This window comes from Vipera ursinii (assembly GCF_947247035.1).
Source record: "Vipera ursinii genome assembly, chromosome: 1".
NCBI lineage: Eukaryota > Metazoa > Chordata > Lepidosauria > Squamata > Viperidae > Vipera > Vipera ursinii.
In genome coordinates this window covers 204,567,723-204,590,565 of record NC_139512.1, presented here as the reverse complement: position 1 = coordinate 204,590,565, position 22,843 = coordinate 204,567,723, and the positions used below count along the sequence as shown (strand labels likewise).

The 22,843-nt window shown below is 39.0% G+C and overlaps 1 protein-coding gene and 1 long non-coding RNA gene across 9 annotated transcripts in view; one reads left to right on the top strand and one right to left on the bottom strand.

Moving 5' to 3' along the window:
- Positions 1-22,843, top strand: part of SHLD1 (shieldin complex subunit 1) — a 62,013-nt gene that overhangs the window by 19,130 nt on the left and 20,040 nt on the right. For 4 of the 8 annotated variants that reach the window (XM_083349313.1, XM_083349315.1, XM_083349314.1 and 1 more), the window contains one exon: positions 1,722-1,880. In XM_083349313.1, coding sequence (XP_083205439.1) covers positions 1,722-1,880 — 159 coding nt within the window. Of the gene's footprint in view, positions 1-20; positions 955-980; positions 1,881-22,843 lie in introns of those variants that run through there. The other 4 variants (XM_083349310.1, XM_083349312.1, XM_083349311.1 and 1 more) reach the window with 2 other exon arrangements.
- Positions 21,513-22,843, bottom strand: part of LOC310632247 — a 49,659-nt gene continuing 48,328 nt past the window's right edge. Inside the window, exon 3 of the long non-coding RNA XR_014490814.1 lies at positions 21,513-21,556. This is a non-coding gene — a long non-coding RNA (uncharacterized lncRNA). The remainder of the gene's footprint in view (positions 21,557-22,843) is intronic.

Sequence of the window (22,843 nt, the reverse complement as noted above, 5' to 3'; positions counted from 1 at the left end):
TTCCTAGCATTCCTAGGATGCAATCTTTAGACTTTCTAATGAAAAAGATCTTCAGTAGAAATTTGCATTTTACTCACTAACTGTAGGGTGGAGATGGCTGAATATGTTTTATTTCCAGCCAGCGTATCTGTTTTTGATACTTAACGGGTTGTAATTTTCTTAGCTGAACATAAAGCATGTGCTTTGAATGGGATTGGGAAATCATTGCTTTCAGCTTTTCAAGAACGAATATACAAGTGATATATTCCAAACATGAAAAGCATTGGCTTTGTGGCTTGCTTGTTTGTTTGTACCCTGCCTTTATTCTTTTTATAAATAACATAAGGGGGTAAACACAGAGAGTATTCCTTCCTCCTCCTATTTCCCCAAAACAACAACCTTGTGAGATAGATAGATAGATAGATAGATAGATAGATAGATAGATAGATAGATAGATAATCTTTATTGTCATTTTTAACTGTGGGCACAATGGCACACATTAAAAATGAAATGTAGTTGCTTGCTCTCAAAAGTGTACACTTATATAACACACATTTAAACATACTATATACAAATGTATAAACCTACACCTTTACATATAAGCAACATATTAATACTAATCGCTGTCTATCTTGAATACGTAATGGGAGGAGGAAGCTTTAGAGTTCACAAGGTTGATGCTATATTGAACAAAACTGACTGAATCTGGATGTTCTGCTTTGGACACCACGGAGCCTCCTCCCAGAAGGTAACAAGGAAAACAGAGGATGTGTAGTGTCCCAGACAATCTTACGGACCCTATTCAAACAACGCTTCTGTGCTATGTCCTGGATGGAAGGGAGGGAACTGCCAATGATCTTTTCAGCCGTCCTCACCACTCTCTGCACCGCCTTCCTGTCTGAAGCAGTGATGCTTCTAAACCAGACTGTGATGCTGTATGACAGGATGCTCTCGATCGTCCCTCTGCAGAAAGTGGTAAGGATAGGTGAAGGAAGATGCAATGCAGAAAATGCAGGTGCTGCTGTGCCCGCTTCACCAGTGTCTCGCTGTTGAGCAACCAAGCCAGCCTACTTGTTAAATGCACACCCAAGAATTTGATGCTGGTAACCATCTCCACAGGTGAATCGTTAATGCACAGAGAAGTGTGGCTGTGCCTGCCTTTTCTGAAATGATCTCTTTCCAGTATTTATAACTAGGCTGTTTTCCTTACACCCGTTCACCAAATCCTCAACCTCCTTGTGGTAAACACCCTCATTGTCATCATGAATAAGGTGTTGAGATGTGTTGGGCTGAGAAAGAGAGTGATTGGCCCAAAGTCAACCTACTGGCTTTCATGGCTAAAATGGTCTCATGGTCTCCCATTTTCTAATCTGGTGCCTTAATTACTAGATCAAGTACAAATTTGCTATGATTTTAGGTGTTAGCACACACGAGTTCAATGTAAAATCCTACTGGTAGTAATGATTGGGAAATTAGATTAGGATAATCAGACCAGATTTTCAAGGTGTTATCCTTAAAAGAAGTGTTTTGCAAGCCTTGCTCCTCTTGGTTTGATAATAGATATTGAACTTAGAGTTACAGATTTGCTAAATATCTGTCATCTTTTTTTGTGTGCCGAAAGAATTTTCAGCGCGATCTGTTTTCATCCGTGATGTTAGTGCATTCACGCGCTTTGATACCAAACTGGGAAAATGAGATAAGACATTTCAAAATAAAGCAAAACTCTTTGGTCTCTGCTTCAGTGATGGAATGGAATGGAAGCGAAAGAGCCTCAAGTTCCCAGTCTCAAGAAAGCAGCCTGCTGGACTTGCCCGGTGACATAACTCCTGAAAACTTTCTATTGAAGCCAAACCCTGAGGAAGATGAGGCACTTGATTTAATGCTACCAGCAGTTGACACAGGTAAAAGCTGTTACAATTCTTGTTCTCGCTTATCACTGGTCTAGGCAAAGGAATCGGCTTGTGCCTGCAAGTCCAGTGGGGGGAAAAAATTCCAGTTAAAAGTAGGAACTCGGTTGGGCACGTGTCACTATTTGCCTCATGAAGCATTGATCTCACAGGGGCTCTTAGTTCAGGCTTCAGATAGCAACATTATCCTGAATGATGTCGTCTTTCATAGACTCCTACTCTGGCTGAGAGCAACCTTGTTTTTGCTGGCTTTCAGCAGGCTTTTTTTTAAAAAAAATCTCTGTAATTTTATCATTTCTGTATTTCCCAGAAGGGACTGTTTTGCCTGCGTGCTCTGTCTGAGCAACTAATATTACTTTCAGTTTAAAAATGAATTTGGGGACGTAATTACACTTGGAAATTGGCAGAAGAATAAAACATATAAATGACCATATGCCATCTGAGCTATTTGCTTTTTTAAAAACAATAATGCTTTTTTTTTTTTTTGAAAGCAGGGGTAGAATATTTTGATACTGGTTGGATTTCCACATCACGTAACTCCACTTTAAAAAAAAAAGACATTTCAACAGCTTGCTGTATATGAAGGCGAAATGTGCTTGATTTAGTCTCTGTCCTTGTTCACATCTGTGTTCACATCTTTTTCTTTTAAAAAAGATGAACAACCGCAATCTGCTGTCAACACTTCTGGATAAAGAAAATCTAGAGCCAACAATGGCTGAGTTCACACAGCACACAAAAGCAAAGGCGTATTTATTTTGTGACTTAATATATTGTGTAAACCCAGCTGCGGTAGTTTATAAACCATGGGCTATAAACCATGGGCTATGAGTATTAGTTATTTGTGGTTTATTCACTAAATCTTGGCTAAATAAACAAGAACATAGCCCATATGTCAACCTATACCAGTCTTTCTCCAATCTGTTGGCCTTAGGGAATTGTGAAGTTGAAGTCCAATACACCATCCAAAAGGGAAGAAAGTGAGACTACAATACTACATTGGTGGGGCAGATTTTAAAGTCTCATTGCATTGCATTATGCAATGTTGCTTTACAATAAAAAAAAGTGTCCTGTGAATTGTTTGTTGTCTTCATGTTTATGTAGGCAGAGTAAATGACATATTTGCCTTCTGCCTCCTAAACTCCTAATATATGGTTTGTGAGTTGGGTTTATTACTGTTGTATTAGACCTCAGTTAGTCATAGAAGTTAAGATTATTGTGATAGGTTTTGTATAAAACCAACATGGCACTATAACTTTCCTCAAAATTGTTCTAGAGGTGAAATGCTTGGTATTAAAACAAAATTATTTTCTTTCTCTGTGCTCTACTGTTGACTCTTATAAATGATTCAGGTCTCTCTTGCCCACTTTCTTTATATCTGACTTTTATATTATGAATTGCTGCATCTGAGGACATTGTATTGTTAAAATGATTTCATATATTACGAAATTCCTTCACGAAGGGATTTCTCTATAGGAGCCAAGATGCTGCACCCTGTATCTTATGCTATTTAACACTAATAATCCTGTTTCCCTTCTTTAATTTGTGTAATGTCTTTAAATTTTCCTTTAAATCTTGGACAGGCTCTTGCTTAAGCTGAGTTAGTTCTGAAATGTTATACGTAAGAAGAAATTTGTGACGTTTCTGCTCAGATCTCCGGTTGCAGATTCAGGAATCTGATTCCTTGCTCCAACATTAACAGAGATTTAGATTTCAAAACAATAGTAACAGAACAGAATAACAGAGTTGGAAGGGACCTTAGAGGTCTTCTAGTCCAGCCCTCTGCTCAAGCAGCGGACCCTATACCATTCCAGACAAGTGGCTGTCCAATCTCTTCTTAAAAGCCTCCAGGGATGGAGGGAGCATCTACAACTTCTGAAGCCATTCCACTGGTTAGGAAACTCCTCCTTAGCTCTAGGTTGCTTCTCTCTTTGATTAGCTAAGAGGGGCGTTAGAATACTGTCTCTACCAGCACTTCTATTGAAGCTGTAACTGGTGCTAAAAGAATATATTTGTCAATATTTTTTGCCATAATTCTCTTGGAAAAGAAATAATTGGTAGACTACAGCAAACAATTGCATTGCTTATCATTAGTGCTTTTTTCTGTTGCAAATGTGTAAACATCTAATAATCTTTTTAAAGTTTTTTTTTAACACGGCAGAAATGCTTTATTTTCTGGGGGGGAAAAAGTACTGGGACAGAGTTCCAGAGGAAGAAATGGTGGATTGAAGATCACTCTGCAGAGCTGACAACCATGGCAAAGAATGAAGAGCTAGTGATGGGCTCTTCGTGTCAGCTCTCCCAGATAAACCAGACATGAGACATGGCTAGGATTAATTTTATTATATTATAAGGCTACATTAACAGAATCCTGCAAGTCTGAAAATACAGACGCCCTGCCATCACTTAACTGTTTGAACCGTTAGGACATGTACTTCCTAAGTTTCTTTCTCTGACCATTAAGCCACTGGGATCTCTTCCCTCTGTTGCCTGATTCTTTCCTAGGCAGCATTTTTTCCCCTCATTCCCCATGGTCATCCATACGTTTCATATCACTTCAGAATCTCACTGGACACGGAGAGGACGGAATATTGACTATATGCATGCCAAGCAGTTGCTCCTCCCCAGGAGACCACAAGACAGCAATTCCTGTTGGGTTTTGAGCATTGGGAGACCAGGAGAATAGACATCTTGTTCGTGACTGCAGTCAGCATCACTATGTTCACAAACTTCTTTTTAAAAAAAAATCATGTTCAGAAATTTCTTATTAACTACTTTTAAGCTATTACAGACCTTCGAATTCACAAGTTTGAAAACATCAGGTGAGTTTTCCTTCAATCCTTCATGGGAAAAAAATTAATCATAAGTTTAACAGTTAAAAAAAATGAAAAAAAATAGAAAAAACTAAATAAGACTTTGATCCTAGTAAGTTATAAACAGATTAAGGACTTGATAAATTTGGAATAAGATTTTAGAATTAATTATAAGGAATCCTTCCTTTGGGAAATAGATTTGTTTGGACTTTAGCACAAAAGCACAGGTATAGTATAGGTGGTACCTTGCTCAATAGTAGCAACTGTGAGAGGGATCTCGGAGTCCTAGTAGACAATCACTTCAATATGAACCAGCAGTGTGCTGCGGCTGCCAAAAAAGCCAACACAGTGCTAGGCTGCATTAACAGAGGGATAGAATCGAAGTACTAATACCACTTTACAATGCCTTGGTAAGGCCACACCTGGAATACTGCATACAGTTTTGGTCACCACGATGTAAAAAAGATATTGAGACTCTAGAAAGGGTACAGAGAAGAGCAACAAAGATGATTAGAGGTCTGGAGACTAAAACATATAAGGAACAATTGCACGTCTGGTATTTAAAATATAATTCTTGCAGCAAATTTGGGAAGCTATCTTACACTGGATCCAATGTCTATGTTATTCTACAATGGGAGACTGTTTTGGATCTCGACTCCTTTTATTGCTGGAATTGGATATGTGTAGTTTAACGAAGAGAAGGGTGAGGGGTGACATGATAGCAGTGTTCCAATATCTCAGGAGCTGCCATAAAGAAGAGGGAGTCAAGCTATTCTCCAAAGCACCTGAAAGCAGGACAAGAAGCAACGGATGGAAACTAGTCAAGGAGAGAAGGAACCTAGAACTAAGGAGAAACTTCCTGACAGAACAATTAACCAGTGGAACAACCTGCCTCCGGAAGTGGTGAATGCTCCAACACTGGAAGTTTTTAAGAGGAGACTGGACAGCCATTTGCCTGAAATGGTATAGGGTTTCCTGCCTGAGCAGGGGGTTGGACTAGGTGACCTCCAAGGTCCCTTCCAACTACTACTACTACTACTACTACTACTACTACTACTACTACTTCTTCTGATGATGATGATGATGACAAAATAAAAATCAGAATTTTAAAAACTGGACACTAGAGGGAACTAAAGATGTTAGTTAAAGGAGGAAACTATTCAAGCCTGATTAATCTTTAAATCCCTACCTCCCACCCGCCTTCCCAAGCCCAAATAAGTACATCCTGTGAACAGGGCCACTGACTCGGGAGATCTTACGCTCAGACATATTATTTTTGTTGGAGCATAATATAAGGGCATTAAAATCATTAGCTAATGATCCTCTGGTTTTTTGCTTAGTGTATTTGTGGCTAGCTGATTCTGCTGTTTAGACTGAAGACTTGTTTAGCAGCTCACCTGCTGCTAATTGTGATGGCGAGTTAAAAAAGCAGGCACAGGAATTTCTGTATTGCAAAAATAATGGTAAATTGTTTGAAGAGGAAGAGTTTCTATTCAAGAAACTTGCAAACTGATTCTCTTTGGAACTATGGAGTTCAATAGATATGAGTACAGTATTCAACAGTAAATTCTATCACCAAGCAATTTTTGAGTCTGCAGGACAGGTCAGTGATGCTCAGAATAGCTAATGCAGACGAGAGGAATCTTCATGAATATAAGCAAGTTGTAAGTGTGATTAATGGGTGTAAACTGGCAGTTTTGGTGTTTGCCTAATGCTATTATTGGTTTCAACAAACACGATACGACATTAGCCAATTCTCAGCGCTATTATTGGAATATTACTGGAGCAGATAAATAGTTATTATGTGTATCTTCTTGGATTTCCACTCTATTAGTTTGTTTTAATAAATTAATGAGACTATTGATTATATTCTGATCTGTAAACAAAAAAAGTCCAATGCTATGAATTGTTTAAAGATACAGCTGTTAGAAACAATCAGATTGAAAGATAATTAGCTAGCATTGTTCTCTCAAAAGTGTTCATAAAATTGCCTTGGTTTGGAAGAGATCTGACTTTCCTGTTTTAGGAACCAGCAAATTCATAGAGACAAATTCTTATTTATTTATTTTTTGAATGTGTGATGGCTGTGTTCACATCACAAGCTGAACTTAGAAACTTGGTTTTTAATCAGCCATGTTGTAAAAATGGTTAAATGTAAAGAAGCTTCCACTAGGGGGCTGCCAAAGAATTGTTTATACCACACAATATTTTGATTTTCCAGATTCCTTTATAAGGAGCAGCAGTAGTAGGTTTTGCATGAAGAATCTGCGATGTATTTCTGCAGCATTCTGAAATCTGTCACATTTTTCAATATACTGCCTTCCAGGTGTAATGGTGTTTACATTTGATATTCTAATATTTTTAGGATTAAAAACTTTTGTTGGAAACTGACTTTTCCAGATTAAACATTAAATCTATATTTATCGCTATTTTTTATATGTTGCATACTGTATATCTTGATTACCATGTGCACAAATGGTAAGGATATGGTGTCTCTCCCTCTCTCTCTCTCTCTCTCTCTCTCACACACACACACAAACACACACACACACACACACACACACCTTATCCAGGAACACACCTTATCCAGGATATGTTCCCAAACCTTCAGATCTTCCAACAGTGTACCCACTGAGTCCCTTGCTGCCATCATTATCAAAAAATTATAATTGGAGCCTGGGTATTTGTGTCTGAAGTGAGATATCTTGATTTGTTTGATGATCCATTTGTTCATTTCCTTGGCTATCCGTAGTATTTTCAGAAATCTCCATTACCAAATTTCAAGTTTCAACTCTCTTTCTACTCTGCTTCTTTAAAGTCCAGGTTTTGCTTCTATACAATGTCATGGGGAAAACCATTGTCTTCATGATTCTAATCTTTGTAGGTATAGACTTATCCCAACACAGGAATATCTTTTCCACGGCCATCATGGCAGTTCTACCAAGTGCTAATCTGTGGAACGTATCTTGATTGCTGGTTCTTTCACCGTTGATTGTTGATTCTAAAAGGCAGAAGCTGTCTACCACTTCAGTATCTTTGTAGCCAGCTTTATAGCTGATTGATGTACCTGTTGTCTTTAGTTGGTCATCTTTGTTATTGATTCTTTTTTTTTCTCACTCTGCTCCTTGATTTTCATTAACAGCCACCAGATCAGTGCCATCTAGTTGTTTTGGAACTGCTGGTGAGACCGTTAAAAGTCGTTGGCGCTGTTTGAATTTGTTCTACCAGCAGCAAGATCTGACTGCTGGCCTAGTGATGGATTGTATTGCAAATCAGGGCTGTTTCCAGAGGAGGAGAGGACCTGGAGCTTATGGAGCGAAGGAACTGGATGAGGCTGTCGGCAGGCCCAAAGGAAGAGAGAGAGGCTTTTGGAGGAGTTGGTGGCGGCAGCGTGCTCCAGGGGCGAAAAGAAGCAAGGCCTCTTTAAGCAAAAGGTGGAAGAGTCAGGATCAGAAAAAGGATAGAATACAAGCTAACTTGAGGGCTAATCCACATGGAGCCCCATTTCCATCTGTCCTGTTTGCCATCGTTCACCCCCTAGAGACTAAAATGGACAATGTGAAATTTGAGCGGGCCCCGAACAAGGAGTATATATCGGAGGTGGTGACCCTTTGAGAGCTGTATGCAACGAAATTTCATTTTGATGTATGCCGATTGGTGTACATTCAAAGTGACAATAAAGTTATCATTATCTGCATAGTACAGGTTTTTGATGATTCTTCCTATGCCCATCTTCTTTCAGGGCAACTATTTCCAGTAAATATTGATTATAAAGTTTGACTAGGAGAGCATTCAGCCTTGTCCCACTCCTTTGCCACTCTGCTCACCATGTTCCATTAGGACTGTGGCTTCTTGTACTTTGTATAGTACGAGACAGTGAGATTCCATTTTAACTAAGCATATTTCATAATAATCAACAGAACTGAAGGGCTTTCTGTTATCAGTGAAGCACGTAGTGACTTTCTTTGGCTTTCTCAATTATTAGCCTTGCATGAGCAATAATGTCTTGTGTTCCTTGGCCTTTTTAAAGCCAGCTAGAACATCTGGCATTTCTCTTTCTATGGAGGTGTCTAATCTGAATTGGATCATCCTAAGCATTGTTTTGATAGTACATTAAATTAAGCTTATTATATGATAATTTAAACAGTCTGTTAAGTCTCCTTTGGTGTTGACATATAGACTGACTTCTTATCTGTTGGCTGCTGTGTCATCCTCCAGATTTACTATTATAAGTTTGGTTAGACTACCCTTACAGATTTTTCTGTTACCTGCCGTATTCCATAATAAATATCCCACTAATTCCTGTAGCCTTTCAACTGGTAATAGCCACATTGCAGATATAATTTCATATTCTAGTGCTAGGGATTCTTGTAAGTAGAGGGTAACTTCTAAGATTGATGCTGACATCTTTATGTGATGTTCTGCATATGTTCAACAATATGTTCTCTTATTAAGTTTCACTGCTTGTTTATTTCATTTTCTCTGCTTATATTCAGTTCCATCATAATGAATGAGTTCTGTTCTGTAGAACTGACCATGCAGAAAGAAAGAGAACTGTTGAAAAACTCTGACTAATCTGCTGCATAGTGATTGCTTCTTTTTTGCCCACAGAGCACTTCTGGATAATACCATGATTAAATTATTTTGAAAAGTCCGTAATTCTTAACAAGATTGTGCTCCCCCACCTTTATCCCAGCATAAAGCATTCAACAGTATGGCTTTTTTCAATTGTGTTTTCAAATATTTTGGAATTTAACTCCTCCACTGTTGCCAACTTCTAGGGAAGGCTACAGTGAGGAAAAAAATATGATTTGATCCCCTGCTGATTTTGTATACAAACGATCAGTCTATAATTGTAATGGTAGATTTATTTTAACAGTGAGAGACAGAATAACAACAACAAAAAATCCAGAAAAACGCATAAATAAAATAAATTTCAAAAAAGCTGTAAATTGATTTGCATTTTAATGAGTGAAATAAATATTTGATCCCCTATCAATCAGCAAGATTTCTGGCTCTGAGGTGTCTTTTTTACAGGTAATGAGCTGAGTTTAGGAGCACTTTCTTAAAGGGAGTGCTCTTAATCTCAACGTTACCTGTATAAGAGACACCTGTCCACAGAAGCAATCAATCAGATTCCAAACTCTCCACCATGGCCAAGACCAAAGAGCTATCCAAGGATGTCAGGGACAAGATTGTAGACCTACACAAGGCTGGAATGGGCTACTATTGACTATTGCCAAGCAGCTTGGTAGGAAGGTGACAACAGTTGGTGCGATTATTCACAAATGGAAGATTCACAAAATAACTGTCAATCTCCCTCGGTCTGGGGCTTCATGCAAGATCTCACCTTGTGGATTTTCAATGATCATGAGAACAGTGAGGAATCAGCCCAGAACTACATGGGAGGATCTTGTTAGTGATCTCAAGGCAGCTGGGACCATAGTCACCAAGAAAACAATTGGCAACACACTACACCGTGAAGGACTGAAATCCTGCAGTGCCCGTAAGGCCCCCCTGCTCAAGAAAGTACATGTACAGGCCCGTCTGAAGTTTGCCAATGAACATCTGAATGATTCAGAGGAGAACTGGGTGAAAGTGTTGTAGTCAGATGAGACCAAAATTGATCTCTTTGGCATCAATTCAACTCGCTGTGTTTGGAGGAAGAGGAATGCTGTCTATGACCCCAAGAACATCATCCCCACTGTCAAACATGGAGGTGGAAACATTATGCTTTGGGGGTGTTTTTCTGCTAAGGGGACAGAACAACTTCACCACATCAAAGGGACGATGGACTGGGCATATAGCATCAAATCTTGGGTGAGAATCTCCTTTCTTCAGCTAGGGCATTGAAAATGGGTCATGGATGGGTATTCCAGCATGGCAATGACCCAAAACACCCAGCCAAGAAAACAAAGGAGTGGCTCAAGAAGAAGCACATTAAGGTCCTGGAGTGGCCTAGTCAGTCTCCAGACCTTAATCCCATAGAAAATCTGTGGAGGGAGCTGCCAAACGTCAGCCTCGAAACCTTAATGACTTGGAGAGGATCTGCAAAGAGGAGTGGGACAAAATCCCTCCTGAGATGTAGTCAAACCTGGTGGCCAACTACAAGAAACGTCTGACCTCTGTGATTGCCAACAAGGGTTTTGCCATCAAATACTAGGTCATGTTTTGCGAAGAGGTAAAATACTTATTTCACTCATTAAAATGCAAATCAATTTCTAACTTTTCCGAAATGCATTTTTCTGGATTTTGTTGTTGTTATTCTGTCTCCTGCTGTTAAAATAAATCTACCACTAAAATTATAGACTGATCATTTATTTGTCAGTGGGCAAACGTACAAAATCAGCAAGGGATCAAATAATTTTTCCCCTCACTGTTATGTCCAAAAATATTCTGCTTGCAACCCATGTGCTAATTGAACATCTTCTTCCCCATTTTCTTTCATTACCCTTGTACCTGGTACAAGAATTGGAGCTTAGGTAAGTAGCCTACCTGTCCCAGATTCTTTGAGAATTTTCCTTTAATAATTTTTGTAGCCCAAAGACAAAACAGTTGACACATATGCTAGTTTAAGAAATATTAGGGGCCTTAGGTAACCAGTCTGGGCTAAAATTTCAAAGAACTTCTACAGTTAAGCTTACAAAATGTTCTTGTTGGAGAAGAAATTCATTTATATTTATGTAGATTTTTTTTCCTGATAAGTGATATCCATCCTTCAAGACTGAACTTTCTATATTGCCTTAAGCAAGAGTGGAAATAGATTGAGCTGCGAAGCGAAACAGGAAATTAAATTTTAATCTGTAAAACTGAATCATGTCTTTTTTAAGATCGAAAACAACCTATATTTTGTGTAACATTTTCCAAAGCAAAATAAATTCAAAACCTATGAAGTAGAAGACATTGTAGGGGATATAATGCAGTTAATATCTTTGGCAAGCAGTAACTGATTTTTCTATTGAGAATCGAAAGAGAAGATTTATTTTTCATTCATGCTGAAAATGTACACTATCGTTTGCTATGTATAAGATTACTGAAGCACAGTTATTTTAATTAAAAATCCTGCTTCCCCCTTGCAGCTATATATTATATATATTATTTTAGATTTTATTAGATTTATATACCGCCCTTTCCCGAAGGACTCAGGGCGGTTTACGGGGCATTTTAAAATCACATCAATATAAAATACAAAGTTAAAAGAGAATTAAAAGATTAAATTATCCCTGAAAATAAAACCCCAGTTAAAATTCTCAGCCTGGGTCAGAGAGCTCAAAGAGCCAAGTCTTCAGGTCCCGGCGGAATGAGCGTAGGTCAGGGGCAGTCCTGAGCTCCACGGGCAGCTGGTTCCAGAGGGCAGGCGCACCCACAGAAAAGGCCCTCTCCCTGGGTGTTATCCGCCGGCAATCTTTTACCGGCGGCACCCTGAGAAGACCCTCCCTCTGCGAGCGCACTGGACGAAGGGAACTTGATGCTGGCAGCAGGTGTTCCCTCAAATATCCCGGACCCAAGCCATTTATATTAATATAGGCAGCTAAATTAATTAGATATACAGTATATAGATAAATAAATAAAACACCTTGTTTAGTTTCCTTATTCTTTATTTTAAAAGTACATTTCTTGATCTTACAATTGTTAAAAGAGCTTTAAAAGAGTAACTGCAATATTAACATACGGTACAAATCAGGCTATCTACATGGCTCTAGATGGAGGCTATCATGAATGAAATAAAGGCTAGAAGAAAGTGGTTTGTTACTGTCTAGCAATCATTTTATAGGAAGATTGGGGCAAGATAGTAAGGTAGTATCCTGGAGGAGCATTCTCATTAATTTTTCTCTTTTCCTCTGTCTTTTCCATTCCCCCCCGCCCCCATTCAATCATGTTCAATTCTCGTAAACTGCCTGAACAAGCTGGCTTTGGGTCTAAAGTGGGGCTAGAATTCAGTCTCCTGGTTTCTAGGCCAGCACCTTTAAACACTACACCAAACTGGTTTTCTCATATCAAATTCTGTAGTCTTCTAAAATCAACCAGCTGGCATAGTGGCTAAGACAGGACTACAACACATAGTCTTCCAATTTCTAGCCTGATGGTTAGACCAAACTGGCTCTATTTGGCAGAAAATCATTTAAAAAAAATAGTTACTTGGACTACAAAACATATCTAACTAGCATCATCCAGATACTGCATGTTGGGATTGCATTTCCCAGAATTCCTAGCCAGCTATTTTATAGGATCAGGAACATTTGCACTGATTCCCTGATTCATGGTTTTGGCACTCTCATTTGGCAGTATTTGTCATTTTGCATAGCACAGTTCAGCTTGCAGTTCCTCCAATTGATGTAGTCCTTTGACAGTGCAGGGGATAGTTGCTGATAAGTCCTTGTTCAAAACCCCTGTGTTTTTATAATGTCTCTAATCTGTCTTGCTGTCTGCATTTTTCATCCCATTCTCTTTCTGATATTCAACAATCCTCCTTGTGTAATCACCAGGATCTTTGTAGATCTCTGTTTTCCATCTTCAAACTTTTATTAAGGCAAACCGACTGGAGTCATCGTAGAATAGGACAGCATATACATGGAACAGGGCAATACATAAATGAAATCTGTGATTAATTCTGAGGATGACTCAGCTTCCAGAGAGCATTTGCCACATTAAATAAGACTGGAATATTTAGAAGGAAACCTTTGGATCTATCCATCCAGTCAGTAGGTTTGAAAAACCAAGAAGTCAAGAGATTGTTCAGTATTTGAATGTTAAAAGTGCACTGTCATTCTGTAGCTCTTAATATGCAACTGAAAGCTCAAAGGCTAGAAAAGTTGAAAACTTTGTATACTGTTGATTTGTTTGCTTCAATTCCTCCAAGGCAGGGGTGTCAAACTCAGTTTCATTGAGGGCCGCGTCAGCATTGTGGTTGCCCTTGAGGGGCCGGGTGGGTGTGGCCAGGGTGGGCGGGGCCTACTGGGTGGGCGTGGCTAGAGTGCGTATGGCCTGCTGGGTGGGCGTGGCCAGCTCTACATCGTTCGCATCAAGAGTGCCTATGGGGGCCTGGGCAGGAGTGGGACAGATCTGAGGGTCTCTGGCAGGAGGGGGGGTCTCTGGGCCAGGGCCAAGGCAGTGGGGGCCGTTCCCTCACTGTTTCCAGGATGGCTTCGTGGGCCACATGAAACCAGTTCGCGGGCCAGATCCGGCCCCCGGGCCTTGTGTTTGACATGTCTGCTCCAAGGTATTGAAAGTGTCAAATTCTCTTTTCCCCTATTTTGCATCCACAACAATGCAGCAAAGCAGCTTAAGATGAGAGATACTGATTGGCCCATGGTTCCAGGGTCTTTCTTCATGGCTTAGTTAAACTCCTCTCTGCCCATTCTTGAGCTGTCAAAAAAAACCTAAACTACTTCTGATTTGCTTCCTGCTTCTGGTTGTTCTATTCTGAGTTATAGACAAATGATGGTTATCAGGATTTAAGGTGTGAGGAACATAATAAGCAAAAGCCCTGGCTTGGCTGCCCTCCTCTCTTCCTTAATGTTGTCTGCTAGCAGGAAGCCATCCATCATCACAGCGTTGAGCAACAACAGTTTTGACAGATGGGTAGACTTACAGATTTAGCCATCTGTTGGAGTGAAGTAGCTAATCCATGGGGAACAGTTTTAGGGGGAAGCAAGGAGAGGCTTCTCTACTGTGCGTCACTCTCCCAGAGCTGCCCTGTGCCCCAAGTAAGTTGCCAGGCAATTGATAATCCCTTGACTATGAAATTCCCTTACTCTGCATTCAGTAGTTCGAAGCTCTGGGAAGTTGCAGGTTATCTTTAAGATAATAGCTGTGTCTTACTGTGCCCTACATCCAAGAGAAGAAAACATAGGGACAGAGGAGAATGGCCAGGACACTAGGGAACTATCCAGCACCAGCCCAAAGTGACTAACCAGAGACAAGTTTATGCCATCCTCTGTGTGCTGCTTGACTTTGCTGTTAACAACCTGGACTGAACTGACTTCCGTTTTGGTGCCATGACGAGATGGGCGAAAAAAATTGGGGCTCTGGTTTCCTAGCGCGATTTTGCTCCGTCTGGAGACCCCCAAGGGGTCAGAACGTTGCCCTGGAAAGGCAACGAAGAGGAAAGGAAGCCTTGGGAGCTTGGAGCCAACGGCGGTCAGCCCAAACGAACCAAGGAAACTCTTCCAACGGACGAAAGAAAGGCTGCCTGTAAATGCACAAGCAGCCCAAGTCATAGACAACCAGGAAAAAAAGCGAAGAACCGCAGCATGCTATGGCATGCCACCGAACAGCTGATTGTCAACAACATGCTGAGATCTGGATGAGATGAAAACAAACAACAGAGGAAACAATTACACAAACAGAAGAAGAGAAAGGGAAGCCAGATCGAGAGGGTGAGGGAATGGCAAGAGAGCAGAGGACTACAAGATCAAGAAGTCCTAAATATAACTAAATAAAATGGAGAAGGAAAACGGATTTTTTTCAGTGAATATAAATGGAATTCCTCATTAAAAAGGAACAGAATCTTTTTTAAAAAATGCAGAAATTAAATATTGATATAATTTGTCTGCAAGAGACACGTATAAAAAACCAATACTATAAACTTTTGGAATATCCCCAAATTGGGAAACTTTATTATGCATCAGCACACACACAAAAAAGAGGAGTAGCTGTATACATTAAAGAGACAATAGATTCTAAATGATTTATTCAGATGAAGAAAAAAGAATTGTGATGGTAGAAATATTTTTACATCAAATACAGGTACTTTTGTTAGTAATATACGTACGGACCAAACAATAAACAAGAAGAATTTTATCAAAATCTTCATAGAAAAATAGCAGAATTGGAATATCAAAACATTTGCCTAGTATGGGATTTTAATGCAATAGTAGACAGGACATTAGATTATAAAAGTAGCAAAATAGGAAAACGAGGAAGAAAAAGATTACCTAAGACTTTTTATAACATGATAGAGGAAATTGGTGTACAAGATACCTGGAGAGAAACTAATCCAGAAAAAGTACAATATACATTCTACTCGAATAGCCATAAATCTTGGTCCAGAATTGATATGATTTGGATGATGCCTGAATTAAGAACTAATATGCAGGAGATTGAGATAGAATTAGGCACTTGGGCAGACCATAATCCTGTAAAAATAACATGGAAAGGAATACAAAAATTTAAGATGGACCTTGAACAAATTAAAAGGGAAAGAATTTATAGAATTAGCAACAAAAGAAATGGAATTAGCAACAAAAGAAATGGAGCTTTTTAAAAAAGAAAATAAAAATGAAGATACAACTTATTAGAAATGCATTATTATTAACTTGGGGAAAAAATAAAATGTAAAATATACTTGAAAATTCCAGAATGGCTTTCAACAATGAAAGCATTTGTACATCAAATTTAGTCAGTCTTGAGAAAATATAGACATATTAAGATATTCTAAACTCTAAAGGGAATTTAAAATCTAAACGAGATGGAAAATCAGGGTATTGATCTATCATGGTGGGCATATTTACAAATGCAAGTGAGATATGATAAAGATGCTAAATTGTACAGATTTTATAAAGAGCAGATCTTGTTTGATCAAATATTATTAACCTCCGATAAGAAACTAATTAAGAAATTGTATAACTTTTTCTTGAATTAAAATGGAAAATGAACAAGTAAAACAATGATAACATGGGCAAAGAATTTTGGATATTATATAGGCTGAGAGAAATGGCAAAACGTGTAAAAGAAATTATAAATTGACAATGTCAACCTCTTACAAAGAAAACTTATATAAAATGTTTTATACATGGCACTTGCCAGCAGCAAGACTAGCAAAAATGCTTAAAAATATGTCAGATGTTGGAAATGTAATCACAAGTCAGGTACTTATTACCATGTATGGTGGACATGTGTTAAAGCAAAGAGGTATTGGACATACTTAGCTAGAAAAGATGTTGGGAAAACATGTAGATTTTAAATCTGAACTTTTTTTATTAGGTATAATGCCAGAAAAGCTTGACAAACAAAATATAGACTTGATTTTACATGTGATAACAGCGGCAAGAATCATATTTGCACAATATTGGAAAAATAAAGAAATTCCACCAGAGGAAGAAATAATTAAAAAAAATACTAGATTGTGCAGAAATGGACAGACTTACTCTGAGGTTGAAAGAAAAAGAAGAAATTGAATATTTTCAAACTTGGGACTTATTTTATCACTGTCTGGAGAAAAGAATTAAGGGATTAGAAATTCAATTTGTATTGGTGAATGAGAAACTCGGACAACACGTTGGTTGAATAAGTACTTTTGAATTGTATTTTAAAAAATCAATAAAAATTCTCCAGAAAAAAACCCCCAAACCCTAACCTGGACTGCAAAGCATGGCAGATTGTCCTCACCATTAAGCTGCCACTGCTTCCTGTTTACTGTTTTAAAAGTAGAACAGTCAAAAACAGCTGAAACTTGTCTCTATCAAGGGGACAGAATGACAGCGATGTCATGAGGGCACAGCAGAATAAAGAGGTTGCCAAGGAATGTTCCTACTGTGACAAACGGGGAAAAGGTCTCTTGTAACTTTTATGTCTATTAAGCTTATATTTCCCCCAGTCATAGATTAACACTCCAAGCTACACAGTTTTATAGCTGGTCGATACTTCAAGCCCTTGATAGCTATTACTGCATTGTCTAATGATTGAACAAATCCTGTAAGGCAGGGGTGTCAAATTCAATTTCATTGAGGGCCGCATCAGCATTGCGGTTGCCCTCAGGGGGCTGGGTGGGTATGGCCAGGGTGGGCATGGCTAAAGTGCGTATGGCCTACTGGGTGGGCATGGCCAGCTCTACATTGTTCGCATCAAGGGTGCCTATGGGGGCCTGGGCAGGAGTGGGACAGATCTGAGGGTCTCTGGCAGGAGGAGGGTCTCTGGGCCAGGGCCAAGGCAGTGGGGGCCGTTCCCTCACTGTTTCCAGGATGGCTTCGCGGGCCGCATGAAACCACTTTGCGGGCCGGATCCAGCCCCCGGGCCTTGTGTTTGACATGTCTGCTGTAAGGGAAGTATTAGTTTCACTTTATTGCACCTTAGGGAGAGGGAGGGGCTTTGTGAAGAATTCATAGCCAAGGTGAGACTTGTATTGGGGCTATGGTTGAGTCTCTTAACTATACAGGTAGTCGTCAGCTTACAGCAGTTCATTTAGTGGCCGTTCAAAGTTACAATGGCACTTATGACCGTTTTTCACAGCTACAACCTTTGAAGTATCCCCATGATCATGTGATCAAAATTCAGACGCTTGGCAGCTGGTTCATACTAAATGACCATGGCTGTGCCCCAGGATCGTGTGATCCCATTTGGCAACCTTCTGACAAGCAAGGTCAATGGGGAAGCCAGATTCACTTAACAGCCAGGTTACTAACTTATCAGCTGCAGTGATTCACTTAACAACTATGACAAGGTCGTAAAATGGGGCAAAACTCACTCAACAAATGTCTCACTTAAGAACAGAAATTTTGGGCTCAATTGTGGTCATAGGTCAAGGACGACCTGTAGTTGCTATTGTTAATCATGAATGATCCTACTAAGCAAAGTTATTCACATTTTCTTTGTCTTCTTGCAATGTTTTTTTATCTATTTATTGGTAATAGCTGAGAGCTGATGAAATGTTTAATTGCTGTTTTATGTAAAGTCCTTTTTTAAAAAAACCCACATAAGTCCTCCATCTCTTGAGTGGACGAAAAAAGGCTTCTGCTAAATGTCAACAACCTTAGAAAGGAAAAGAGGCAGAGAATTAATATACCTGAAAATGTTTGCTTTTTATAAAACCGGAGAGTTTCTTCTCTTGTTTCATCTGATGGTTAAAAAGTGATGGTTCTTCATTAAGTTGACCTGATGGAAGAACATCCTTTGATATTGAATTTCAAGCTTTTTCTGTTTTTCAATATAGAATCCTCAAAGCAGATATTTTATAGTTGATCTGCTGAGATTTTGCAGTTTACTTTCTGGCAAGTAACATTGGAGCAAAGACTGCTTGATTTCTATTTAACTTTTTCCAGAAAGCTGTTGTAATTTATCTTCAGGATAAGTTAGCACAAAACATATTTGCTTATCAAATAACCCACACCCAGGAATAAGCAACAAAAAATCTCTCCAACCCTAGAGGTCAAGATTAAGGGAATTTGCGGCTGTGTGAGTAAGATCAAATCACGTAGGTTTAAAAACCTTTCATTTTTTTTACATCACTAACACAGAAAGTTGTCGGCTCTTTTTAAAATATTTTGACAGGTCCTTTAGACCCAGAAAAGTATTTCTGATGAATTAAGTTTCATTCTTAAGTTATAAAAAGTATATTTCATACATTTTAATGATTGATTTTCCAAAATTGAATATTCTCGTTCTTCCTTTCATGGATTTTAATAAGGTTATGTTAACTTTTATTACACTTTAATACCATAGAACATTAAATTGTTAGTTCCCCTTTCAGCCTGGCCTCTCTTAAAAAGGAAAAAATTGTGAACGTCATATACACTGTTAGAACATTTAGACCAGCGGCCCCCAACCATGGATGGGGCTTTGCTTGTTTGTACAGACTGGTTTCTGGCAAGCTGCAGACTTGTGCCAGTCCATGGACCGGTGGTTGGGGACCTCTGATCTAGACCATATTATTTAGTTGTATAGTTTACAGTTGTTCAGTAATACGTGTTGCAGTTGTACATATAACTGTATGTTGAAGGCAAGTCTAACTCAAGAGGATGATCTGTCAAAATCTTTAAAGATGCCATTAACAGTTAACTGATTTAAAGTATACCCCCTTGTTTAGCCCAAGCTTTCCAGTAAAACACCTCCACTATTTTCAGGTTTGGATTATATCCCTTCTAATGTAATTCAGAATCAAATTGTAACGGCTTATCTATTTTTAGCCAAGTACTCCTTGAAGCTTTCAAACCATTAAACAAAAATCCTAGTTTAGTGTATCTAGGACCTAATTATACATGCTAGCTCAGGCAGCTATGCTGCATAGGAACCATGTGCTGTTTTTTTTTCTTTCCCTGTACGTGTGAAAACCAGTTCAGAGAGAACCATTTTGAACATTGGGAGTGGAGGGATGAAAGCAATTAAGAAACGTCTCTCTAAGTAACCTTCAGATACAAGTAGAGCTTTGGGGCTGTTTATTCTTGAGTCCTTTCATTCTCAAAAGATAGAAAGAATGAACTTATCATTTATCTCAGCAACTTGACTCCATTTTTAATATTCAAAAACTGTGCTCTGAGGAAATCCTGCTTTTGGGGGGGAGGGGAATTACTCATGCCTTTCTTAGGAGGGTCTACTTAAACCATGTAAATCTAAAATGTTTATGCTAGTAATCTCTACTCATGTCAGAGCTAGGGGCAGCTTCCAGCCAACCTCAGCTGATCTTGAAAAGGTGAGGCAGAGTCAGATTTGGTTAGTGGTTGGGCAGGAAGCCACTCGGCCAGTGTTTCTCAACGTTGGCAATTTTAAGGCATGTGGACTTCCTCCAAGAGTTCCTAGCCAGCTGTGCTTTGCTGGCTGAAGAATTCTGGGAATTGAAGTCCACACATCTTAAAGTTAGGCAATGACATGTTGATAGATGGATTGGTAAGTTGAAAAGACATCCCAAGAAATGGCAGTGGGAAACTACTTCTACATTGTAGCCGTGAAAATATACCTGAAAGGAATTGAACGTGGCTTGAAGATGTGATTCTCCTTTTGATTTTGTCTGTCAATTATAAACAAAGCAGGAGCCTGCTATATGGCTTCTTTCTTCCTTTTCTAGAGCAATTAAAAGAAAAAGGAAATTTAAACAGGCATGCAAAAAACCAACTTCTAAGAACTAAAATATGCTTGATCTGAGGCAGGGTTATTACTTTTTGGGTTCTCCTAGGGGGAAATACCATCCTGGGTATCAAATTATATTCCTCTTTATTGTTATTTTTTAAAAATTAGGACAAATAGAACAGCATGGATTTTAAAAAGATAACGCAAGAATGAGAATGTCACCAATTCTAAAAGGATTGATATTCTTGATGATGGGAGGTGTGGTTCTTAGAATTGGATCCAGCTCCTCACCTCATCTAAAAACTTCAGATTTATTTTTTGGATAGTACCACTGGTTCCTACAGTGCAACATCTGCCTTGGCTTATTAGTATGGTAACCTTTACCTACAGGTAGTCCTCGACTTACAACAGTTCATTTAGTGATCGTCCAAAGTTAAAACAGCACCAAAAAAAGTGATTTATGACCATTTTTCACACTTATGACCATTGCGGCATCCCCATGGACACATGATAAAAACTCAGATGCTTGGGAATTGGCTCATATTTATGACGATTGCAGTGTCCCAAGGTCATGGGATCACCTTTTGCGACCTGACAAGCAAAGTCGGTGGGGAAACCAGATTCACTTAACAACCGGGTTACTAACTTAACAATGGCAGTGATTCACTTAACAGTTCTTACAAGAAAGGTCGTAAAATAAATGTCCCAGAAATAAATAAATAAATAAATAAGACTTACTTAACAACTGTCTCACTTACCAATAGGAATTTTGGGCTCAATTGTGGTCGTGAGATTTAAGCACCAAAGTCAGTGGAACTGCTGAAACTGCTATCACTTTCATGGCAACCTGTTTTTCAGCATATTGAAAATCTAACAGAGAAGCTACCTTAATCTGAAGGCTCCATTACTTCAAAACTGTTATTTAGCCTGAAATATATCTTGGAGAATTAGAAACATATGAATGGCCTCTAGGAGTTCTCAGAACATTATATTGTGGAGGCAAGAATATCAATAAAACAATGCAGGAAAGAAATGGATTGGGCCTACTCTTACCTCTCTTGAGACACTGCCATATATTGTCTGCATACAAAAAAAAGGAATGTTATTCTGTATCAGCAAAAAGAAGAGTCTAAGGCTTTAAGCTTATTACAAACCCCATTTGTTACCACAAAAATGCAGAATGGACTTTTAGGTTAGCCTTCAGCAATTTCACTTGTCTATGTACACGTGTGTCTCAAGGCCACACGTGACGTCTCATTTACAGGTTCCTTTGATGTGATATGAACCAAGCAAATGTAAATAAGAAGCTTATTGTTTTTTCCCCCTCTTCAAAGAGTTTATAACTGCATCTTCCAAAGGTTTAACTCTGCCCTTCCGCATCTCTCAATGCTGTCTATCTATTGAAATATTTTGCAAAAAAAAAAGTGTCTGCATGCTGGCGTAACATTTACACAGTAGGGTTGTTGGGATTGGTCTAAATATTAGACCTCTTGGCTCAAAAAGAGCTAAGACTTGTAAAAAAGGTCAAAAGTAACAAAAAATGATTTTGGAAAGCTTGGTCCTCTAGTCTAGAGGGAGAAGATGGCAAGCAGGTGATGGGCAACAAAGAGAAAGCAGAACTGCTTAACCCTTTTTTTGCATCTATCTTTCCACAAAAAGAAAAAAAATCTAACCTTCAGAAGTGGTACCTGTGGGAGACAGAAAAGGAATGCAGGTCAGAATAGGTAAGGAATCAACAGAGGGATAGTATCAAGATCAAGGAAAGTGATAGAACTGCTTTATACTGCAGTGGTGAGGGCCACCTTTGGAATACTGCATCCCATATGGTTACCACAATACAAAAAATGCTGAGGTCCTAGAAAGAGTGCAGAGAAGACCAACAAAGTCGATAAGAGGTCTAGAGGCTAAATCCTATGAACAGTTAAAAGAACTTTGCTTAACAAAGACAAGTCTGAGGAGAGACATATCTGTCTTCCAGTAGGACTCCCACAGAGAAGAGGGCATTGATTTATTCTCAACAGCGTTTAAGGGGAGGACAAGAAGCAATGGGTAGAAACGCATCAGAGGGAGATCAAATCTGAATATAAGGATGAATTTCCCGACAGAATTATTAAGCTTACCTCCTGGAGCTGGAGGTTTTCAACAAAAGATTGGACAACCATTTTTCTGAGATAGCTTGACGACTCCTGCCTTGGACATGGGGTTGGATTAGAAGACCTCCAAGGTCCCTTCCAACTCTATTCAGTAGGCCTAGAGAAGACCTGTGGGGGCAGGAGCTGTCAAGAGACATTTCTCGAGCATTCCCCAGCTATGAAGATCTCCAGATACAAAATATATTTTCTCCTGCATACTCACTCTGATGGTTAT